This window comes from Brassica oleracea, chromosome C8 (assembly GCF_000695525.1).
Source record: "Brassica oleracea var. oleracea cultivar TO1000 chromosome C8, BOL, whole genome shotgun sequence".
NCBI classification, from domain to species: domain Eukaryota; kingdom Viridiplantae; phylum Streptophyta; class Magnoliopsida; order Brassicales; family Brassicaceae; genus Brassica; species Brassica oleracea.
In genome coordinates this window covers 5,912,020-5,921,993 of record NC_027755.1, presented here as the reverse complement: position 1 = coordinate 5,921,993, position 9,974 = coordinate 5,912,020, and the positions used below count along the sequence as shown (strand labels likewise).

At 38.3% G+C, this 9,974-nt stretch overlaps 2 protein-coding genes across 2 annotated transcripts; one reads left to right on the top strand and one right to left on the bottom strand.

The window, feature by feature from the left end:
• The first annotated feature begins 4,533 nt into the window (after positions 1-4,533).
• LOC106308543 lies at positions 4,534-5,184 on the top strand. The gene has a single exon (XM_013745697.1). The coding sequence runs from the start codon at positions 4,534-4,536 to the stop codon at positions 5,182-5,184; it is 651 nt and encodes a 216-aa protein (XP_013601151.1).
• Positions 5,185-7,673: 2,489 nt separating this feature from the next.
• LOC106308542 (uncharacterized protein At3g43530-like) lies at positions 7,674-9,595 on the bottom strand. Its single transcript, XM_013745696.1, has 5 exons — positions 9,510-9,595; positions 8,521-8,806; positions 8,296-8,415; positions 8,060-8,177; positions 7,674-7,978 (listed from the first exon to the last, which is right to left on the bottom strand). The coding sequence occupies exons 1-5, from the start codon at positions 9,593-9,595 to the stop codon at positions 7,674-7,676; spliced, it is 915 nt and encodes a 304-aa protein (XP_013601150.1).
• Between the last annotated feature and the right edge of the window lie 379 nt (positions 9,596-9,974).

The window sequence follows — 9,974 nt, the reverse complement described above, 5'->3', positions numbered from 1 at the left end:
AGAGAATGTGTAAATTTTCTTTATATAAGGAGACAAAAATTCCAATTAGGTTAAATATTTTCGACCCAAAAGACTTCTGGAAGACTTATGTAAGACTCATGGAAGACTTTGATTTAGGCGGAAAACCTAAATTATTCCAAAATTTAGGCAGGAACCATAAATTTTACTTAAATTTAGGCGCGATGTGTCGGAAGACTTCTTTTTAAGTTTCTGTGAGTCTTCTAGACCCTAAAATTAAATAACTATGCAAAGAAAACCTTTTTAAACTTAAAAAAAACTTATAAAGTGTTTAAATCAAATTACTAGATAGTTACTAAACATATATAGGTCAATTTGAAAAAGGAAGAAAAGAAGAAGATAAGATTTCAAATCTAACCCTAAAGATACCAGCAATACTATGACATATGTTACCAAACCCTAAACCAATGACTCATGAACCAATTTACATTCACTCATCTATGTTGAAAATAATTCAATTTCAGATAAACTAAATTTACATCATTGAAAAATGTTTATTATTACATGATTTCAAATTTTAACCGATGAAAATATTTTTTATAAAAATTTTAAATTATTTTTAAGATCTAATCCATGAGAAGACTTTCTAATATCACTCAAATTACCCTAAAGAGTGAATTTACTCTCTCTCAAATAAAAGGTTCAATTGCAATACTTAGGGATCAAATCCACAAGGAGCTAGGGAACCTAATAAATTAAGTAGGATGGTTTAATGATTAAAATGTAAATTTGCAGTTTTGTTGAGCAAGTAATTCCTCAATTGATTGGTTGATGTTTTGGTGCTTAAAAGGAAATAGTTAGACTTAGGGTTTTTATTCAGGAAAATTGGAATTATAATCCTACAGATGCCTAATGAGTTGCATGCATGATAATGTAGAGCTCAACTACTAAATAACAAGTCAATCAGCTCTCGCGTTTCTGGACTTGTCTATTAATTAGATCTAATGACCCAAACAAGCGTGTTTGATCAATAGCAAGTGTCGATCGATTATCCTATAGGGATATCGATCGTTACACCTTTCACTCCGTCGATCGATTATCTAATATGGATATCGATCGACGCGCTTCTAGTTAAGCTTTATGGCGGGTTGAATGATGCTCACTAAGCTCACTAGCTCAGCTCTCGCCTTACTCTAGCAAGAATCTTAGCTCAATTAGAATGGTTTCAGGATGAGAATGAAGCTATCGCTTTTATTTAACAATCCTAAGGCAAGTTCTAGGTAGCTAATCTAGAATTAAGCATTAATGACATTCCTAATGATTATTATCACAACTCAGCAATCATAGTTAGGGCTAATCCCTCATAACCTATTTAAACCCTAAAATCTAACAATGGAACTACTCAGACATGACCCAACAATTCATAACAGCAATTAGGTAAGAAAACTTCATTAGAATAGTAAATAGATATCAATGGAGTTCCAATCACAAATATAACTTTGGATCTTCTCTCCAATCTATCAAAATCCTAAAAACCTTTTGCTGATAATAGTAAAACTAGAAAAACAAGAAAGCGCACTTTGCCTCTAACATGGTAGCAAAACTTACATAATTAGGTTAAAACTCGTCAGGGGTAATCTTGTAAATTGGTGAAGACTTGGGCTTCAAGTCGGCTGTGACCAAACGGGCTTTCTGCGCGCTTCGCTTTCGATCGATGTTCTAATGTGAACATCGATCGATATTTGTTCCTCAATATCGATCGATGGTCGAGCTCGATGGTCATCTCGGGTGCTTGCTCCAAATATCTCCAAAATGCTCTAAAATCATCACTTATCTTCAAATCACTCCTGATCTTACAAATATAATAAATAAACTCTATAATATAATAATTAGTAGTAAAAACACATATAAACCATGGGTGAAAGTGGGTCAAATCCATGGTCTATCAATTCCCCTAGACTTACCCTTTTGCTTGTCCGCAAGCAAAACAAACAGGCAGTCTCTATGAAAGAAGTTTGAAAACAGCAGAGACTCACACAATTTGAAACTTAGAATCATCAGCTCTACAATATTGCAATCCACATCTAAGAAGTCCTAATCACAAAAGCACATTATACCATATCCTAGCTTAGCAACCAAATTCACCTATCTAACAACTTAGCAAATCTTGTCTGACATTCCCCTCTACCAACTTCATTTCTTAGCATAAATAAAAGTGCAGGCTTTACCTTGGAGTATCGATCACAGGATGCAAGGATTTTCAAACAAGCATCTGGACCTTCAGGTAAAACATTAGTTCCTATCCTCTCTCTCTACTGATTTTCTCTCTTAGTCAAAGTCTGCTTATATTTGCAAGATCATTGACCAAAATTGGACAGGCTTCCATGAATCAAGCCTTAATGGTGGTTGCCACCAAGTCCTATTCACTTCTTTTTGACATATATCCTAAGATCACTTGGGAAGCAAGCCTTAATGGTGGTTGCCACCAAGTCCTGCTCGAATCTCTTCCTAATAAATCTCTTATAGATATGTATATATATATATATATATATATATATATATATATATATATTTCAAAAATAGAGAGAGAGAGGGTGATAAATCTACCTACACAAGGTTTTACCTTCCAGACTTATTTGAAGGGAATGTCGGGAATCAAAGCTGCGAATTATGAATCCTGTTAGGATATTATCGGAAACGGCTAGACTAGAAAAGTGTAAGTAGGTGAAACTTTACTCCCTTACAAAAAGTGTAACAAGGTATTACTTAGTATAACTTTTATAGCATAACTATATAACTAGGTTTAACTTTGAATGGATTTTTTTGTTTTGTAAAACAGACAATGGCTACAAACATACACTTTGACTATGAGGGACACTATACGAAATCTGGAGATGATTATGAATGGATTCCAAGCGATTGTCGTTTGTTTGGTATATCCCTTAAAACATCATCATTGGATGAGATCACTTATTCGTTTTTGAAGGAGAGGATATGCAAGAAGATGACCATTTATCCGTGTACGAAGAGTCTGAAACTGAGTTACATTCCACTGGTAGTAGAACCTAAGATGCAATCATATATTTTGGATGATGAAGATGTGTTTGTGTATTTGGCATCAGTGGATAAAGAGGGAAGAATAAGTATTTTGCATGTAGAGGTCATCGAAGAAATGGAAATAGTTCCAACAACGGAGCAACAATCAAGAGTTGAGAAAGAAAGATCATATGGTGGGAACTATAGTGAGCTTCCGAGTGGATTACCCGAAGTTGAAGGTAATCCAGGTGCACTCACTCTGTTTACTCCCATTGAAGAATCGTAACGATTTCTAAAGGGGGTTGAGCAGGTGGAGAATGTTGTGGATGGAGAGGCCGACGAAGGGGGCATTGGTTTGGATAACAGGGACAGCGTGAACGATGAGGGTAACGTTGATAACTCTACGGGTATTGGTGCTATTTCTGACTATGTTGAACTGCAAGGTGTTGCAAAAGAAATTCCTCCAGCGGTTACTGAGTGGGAAGATGGTTTGGGTTTTGAGATGTTTCAAGAATTTCCGAGTAAAGTAGCTGTGAAAGATTTAATTGATAGAGGATCACAGCATAACAGTTTTGGAATCAGTATCGTGAACTCGGATAACAGTCGATATGTAGTGAAATGTCGGGGAGCGGGTGAAGGTTGTAAATGGGCTGTGAGAGCTACGAGGATAAGGAATTCTGAAGCGTTCTAGATTAGAACATACATAAAGATGCATTCATGCTCTCACGCAACTTCAAGTACTGGAATCAAAAGGAAAGCTACACCAAGATGTGTTGCAGCTATCGTGCATAGTGATTATCCGGGACTATTTGAGACACCAACTCCGAAAACCCTTGTCGGACTGGTGCAAAGGAGATTGGGTGTGGAAGTGTCGTATGCGTCGGTTTGGAGAGGAAAAAAACAAGATGTTGAGGATATGCGTGGTAGTCCTGAGGAAGGATACAAGAAAGTGCCTTCTTATTTGGTATGTTCGAGAAGGTGAACCCGGATTCAAAAACAAGTTTTTTATTAGATGGAGAAAAAAGGTTCAAATACCTATTTGTTGTGTTGGGAGCTTCCATTGAAGGGTTTTAGTACACGGGGAAAGTCATCACTGTGGATGCAACTTTTCTGAAGATTGTTGAAGGTGGTGTTTTTATTATTGCCACTGCTAAGGATCCAAACCATCACCATTATCCTATAGCTTTTATTGTCATTGATGGGGAGAAAAATGAAAGTTGGAAATGGTTTTTCACAACGTTAAAAACTGTTACCGGATTCGACTGAGTTGGTGTTTGTCTCAGACAGAAGTCCAAGCCTGATAAGAGCCGTTGCTGAAGTGTATCCGATGGCTAAACATGGGTATTGAATCTGGTAGATATCACACAATGTGAAACTTCATGTCAAACAGGGCAAGGAAGAGGTTGCACAACAATTCAGGAAAGTTGCACAAATTTATTCAGAGGCTGAGTTTGAACATCAGTATCAAGAGTTTAGGGAGATGTATCCATCATGTTCTAAGTATCTTGATAAAAGTGTCGATGTTAAAAATTGGGCGAAATGTCATTTCCCCATTTCCCCGGTCCAAGGTACAACATAGACACCTCTAATTGTGCGGAGTTTTTGAATGCGCTTTTTGAGAATGCACGAAAGTTATCTTTACTGCCTATGCTTGATGTAGTTATTGATAAAATGGCCGAGTGGTTCAACAGACAAATGAAGGATGCAGCAGCCGGACTGTCTACTCGAAAATTGGTTCCTTTTGTGGAAAACAAAATTCATAAAAGAGTACCGAAAGGTCAAAAACTCATAGTGACTCCGCTAAACACTTTTGAGCTTGAATACAGTGTTATTGGAAAGGACGGGAAGACTTATATTGTTGATTTGCATCAGAAAAAGTGCAGCTGCAGGAAGTTCGATATAGATAGATACCCATGTGCCCTTTCAATAGGCGCTGACGTTAAGTGTTTGAAGCATGATAGACCACTAGAGTTGAGTGACATGTATGATATAATCTCGCCTAATTACTTGACTAAAGTGTGGGCTTTGGCGTATCGAAGGACTATATATCTAGTCCCTCATATGTCTGAATGGATGGTTCCAAAAGATATCGCTGAACAGTGTCCCTTACCGCCAGAGTACACGAAAAAAGGGAAGAACTCAGGAAAAAAAGTTTCCTTCGGTTGGCGAACGTGGGCCCCGTACCAATAAGTACGTTCCTAACAGGAATTTGGGTCGCTGGTTCAACTGCTCGGGGGGGATCACAAGGGACAGAAGGAACCAAGGGACAAAAGGAACTCAAGGATCACAAGGAACTCAATGAACTCAAGGAACTCAAGGGACTCAAGGAACACATGAAAACTTTTGACAAGTTGGTGAAATCTGGGTTATATGATTTAGATTAAACTTTGCAACTTTGCCCCTCACGTTGCTTCGGTTGGAAATATGATTGTAAAAGTTGGTGAATATTGTTGATGATTTAGAGTAAATGATGATTTAGATTAAACTTTGCAACTTTTCCCGTCATGTTGCTTCGGTTGGAAATATGACTGTAAAAGTTGGTGAAACCTTCGTTATATTATTGATGATTTAGAGTAACTGATGATTTAGATTAAACTTTGCATCACATTACTTATTTATATTTTATCCATTTGATAATGATTTCAATGCAAAATTTAAAATTTCGGATCACACTAAACGCCAAAATTAAAATTCCTGATCACATTTTGTATTCAATGGGAATGAAATACGGGTAAATACATTACTATGATATGTATTTTTCTCAGGCATTACCTTCTGGGATTGTAAAACTTTTATATGTCACATTATCAAGTTTATTTCTACACGATCCCATGAGAAATGCAGATTTCATACATAATATAGTTGGTATAACCATAAAATTTATCATCTAAGTACAATAAAACTAAGAAAATTGCAAAAAAGAGGAAAGTAAAACTCTAACGTTTTTTGTATAACTACAAACCATGTGAAACTTTAACCTTATAAATTTATTCTGCTCAGCTTTCCAAATTTTCCCACTCATTTATTTAAAAATTTCCCTCTCCCTAATATCGATGCGGAATCGAAGAAGACATGTATTTAAACCCTTTTTTTTTGTCCCATTTATTCAGCCACATCTCTCTCTCTCTCTCTCTCTCTCTATAGATTTCTTTGTCCTTCTTTTCCGAACCGTATTCATACTTTCTTCAATTGCTCCAGTAACTCAGGTCAACCCCAGAATCATGACTCATCCAAACGAGGAGCACAACCAGATGAAGGCCTTAAAGACACCCAACGAAATGCATGGGTTCGTGGTGGATGTGGAGTGCGGGATCCCGACCAGCTGCCCTTGCGGGGGGAGAATCATCAACGAGGTGTCTCGGGATCCAAAGTATCGAACCGATTTTGATACTTTACCAGGGCGAAAATACTTCACTTGCATAAATTTTGAGGTAATTAATGTATACTTTCGGGTTTCATGTGCAAATTTTGATACTTTCTGGTTTTATGTGTAGAATGATGGCTTCCATTTACGTCAACCATGGGTCTTCGGTGTCCAGGAAGAGGTTGCAAAGTTAAGGAAGCGTGTTTATAAGATGGCTGCAGAGATTGCTGAGCTTAAGGATAAGCTTACCCGTCCATGACATGTGTCGGCGCTTTGTAATCTCGTTCTACGTTGTTTGCATGTCCCAGTCTTTCTTTTTATGGTTATGGATGATGTCTCTCTATTCTACTTTATGCATTCACGAATTAATCTCAAGTTTCACAAAGTTAGACCAATACGAAAGTGAAATTTTGTAAAACGTTCACCTGCGTTCTCGAAGTTTTATGAAGTTGAAAGTACTCTATTACAAAGTTTCACCTACCTTACGCATTCATGAATTAATCTCAAGTTTCACTAAGTTAGACCAATACGAAAGTGAAATTTTGTAAAACTTTCACATGTGTTCTCGAAGTTATATGAAGTTGAAAGTACTCTATTACAAACTTTCACTTTCACTTTCACCTACCTTACTAATTCACGAATAACTCTAGTTTCACTACGTTAGACCAATACGAAAGTGAAATTTCGTAAAAGTTTCACCTGCTTTATCTAAGTTATACGAAGTTGAAAATACTTTACGCATTCACGAATTTATCTAATTTCACGAAGTAATATGAAGTTGAATGTAAAACATGAATAACATAGGTCCTAAGTATTCAACAAACCACAATCATACGTGGATTCAAGGAGAAACCCATTCAAGGAAGTCATACAAACTACATACTTGTCACATTATTAAGGGCACAACCACATAGGGATTTCACACATTCTGCTTACCTCACTTGTTGGCCGTCTTCTTCTGGGTAACTGCCTTCTTCTGGCCACCTGCCTTCTTCGGAGCACTTGCCTTCTTCTGGGCACTTTCCTTGTTTTGGGCAGCTGCCCCCTTAAGGGCTCTTGTCACAATGGGACTCCTCACATTAGCGCTTATTCCTTTTGGCTTTTTCGCAACACCTCCCCCTTCTTTTCCATCAGCTTTTCTTCCCCTCTTTTAGTCGTTGTCTCGGTTTGCACATCCCCACTTTCCTTTTCTTTCTCACCAACCTTAGCGACATCATTCTTTGCCTTCTCAGATATCTCGAACTTCTCAGCCGTCGCATACATCTCTGCTTCGTCATCATCCTTAGAACCACTCTCTTCTTCCATGTCATTATCCTTACAAACTACCATCTTCCTCATCATTACCCTCACCATGTTCACTCTGCATTTGCTTAGCAATATCTAGAACACCAGCAGCATCGGGAACACTCATCGCAAGGCTCATCACTTCTTTTTCTAGAAGAGTTAGTTGGTTACCCAATGATTCAAATTTTTTGTTCACTTCCTTCAAACCATCTCGGATTGCATTCATAAGCCGACCTTCGAGCTCTTTTAAAGCGTCAACATCAGGAGCCTCCACCGAATCTGCATCAGCCTCAGCAGATTCTCCAATAGCAGGAATGGTGGGACCTTCAACCGGAGCTATACGAGCAGCCACATCGATGTTGAACTATTCTTCAAAGAAAATTTGTTTCTTCCATTTTTGTACTATCTTGGTCCAACCATCAACTGCTGCATCATCGTCGTCATCGGCCCAACAAATTTCCTTGTCCATCCCCATTCTTTCCAGAATTTCCTTCTCAGCTGCTGTTGCTACTAATATACTCTCAATATCCTGTGGCTGCAAATAATACAAACTTACTTATTTTCTGCTTAATTCAAATACAAATATAACATGATATAACATTAATAACCTTAGTTTCACCAAGTTTCCCATTCATTGCATTCAGACTGTATACCTTCGTTCCACCTATGCATTTGTACTGCATCTTGCACATCCACGGACAATCAGCGTGTGCAGTTTTCACAGTTTCTCGGAAATGCTTCCTCACGCTTGGAATTGCCTCAAAGGCCAACAACTACACACAACAAACAACAACTTTAACATAACATCAGATTAACGTATTTACTATCCTAACTACAAGAATAGCTTGAGAATAAGGAACATGAAAGCTTGTAAATACCCAACTCGTCGGCACAACCCCCTTGCACTTCTCCAAGAAGCTAGATACATCCTCCAAGTTTTGTTCGAATGCATACCGTCCCCAAGGGAACGTTAAGCACACATCAAGGTCATCAACACCAGTCAGTAAGAAACTGTCCACAGGTGTTGCTCCCTCTCCACTCTTTCGGCCTCCGACGAGGATGCTGGCTAAGAAGTACATAACAGCCATCTTCTGATGATCCTGAGCTGGCTTTCCTTTCATTGCCAACATCTGCTTCTCCACGTCAGCATATGTAACCATTTCCCTTCAAAATAATTGTTCATGAAGGATGTACCATCCAACCTCTCATGGTTCGGGGGATACTCATGGCAGTATAGTCCAGAGATAAGTCCGAATTCTGTGAGAGAGTATCGGATTTGGACGCCATTAACAATAAACCATAACTCATTGTTCTTCGCTGTCGAAGCTGAACGTAAAACGGCAATCCATATTCCCATCCATTTCTGCTTTCGGTTTTTTATATGGAAGAAATGTTGGAACTGTGGGTGCTCTATGAACCAGTCCACCTCCTTATGTTTCAGGATTAATTGTATATTTCTTAGCGCCATGTCGATGTAACCTTTTCCTGAAAGCTTAAAACCCTTTTGATACTGGCTTGGAGTAAAGTGCAACTTCAGCGGTAGCATGCCTTGGTTATCTTCAAGCTGCAGTGATGTGAAAACCGGATCACGTGCGAAATGTTACAACCATCAACAATAAGATAAGTTTCACAAAAGTTGTACTTACTTATACAATCATAAAGTTGAAGTTTTTCTTACTTTCACAAACTTTGTCAATTGATACAGTTGAAGTTATACAAAGTTCTCCAAAGTTACTTTGTTTCTCAATATTACGCTTACTCCAAATTTCACTTCGTTTTACACAGTTATACTATCTTAAAGTAATAAGATTCAGACGATGTTTCAGCAAGTTTTCAAAGTTCTACAAATTCCTTAGAAGTTACTTACCTCTGCATGCGGAATCCCTGCATGCGACTCAGTTTGATGTTGTCGAGTTGCTTGGGTCTCCCCCATCTCTTCAGCTTGTTCGTCATTTCTTCGGGACAACAATTCAACTCCTTCTCCGGATTCCTTATGTTCTTCTCCCGGTTCTTTGTCTTCTTCTCTGGGTTCTTTCTCTTCTTCTCCGGATTCCTTTTGTTCTTCTTTGGGTTCCTTCTCTTCTTCCCCGGATTCCATTTCTTCCTCTTTATCACTTGCATTTTCTTCGTTTCCATCTGCATCTGGGGGAGAATCCTCAGTTTCCGGGTCGACAGATTTGTCGATGGCGCTTGGGTTTACGACCTCATCCCCAGTTACTTCTCCGGTTTCACATGTGACCACAGCGGTTTCTTCTACTACACTACTAGCCCCGTCTTCTTTCGTGTCTGGATCGACTCAATTCAACATTATTAGGGTTTTGATTCTTTTCGC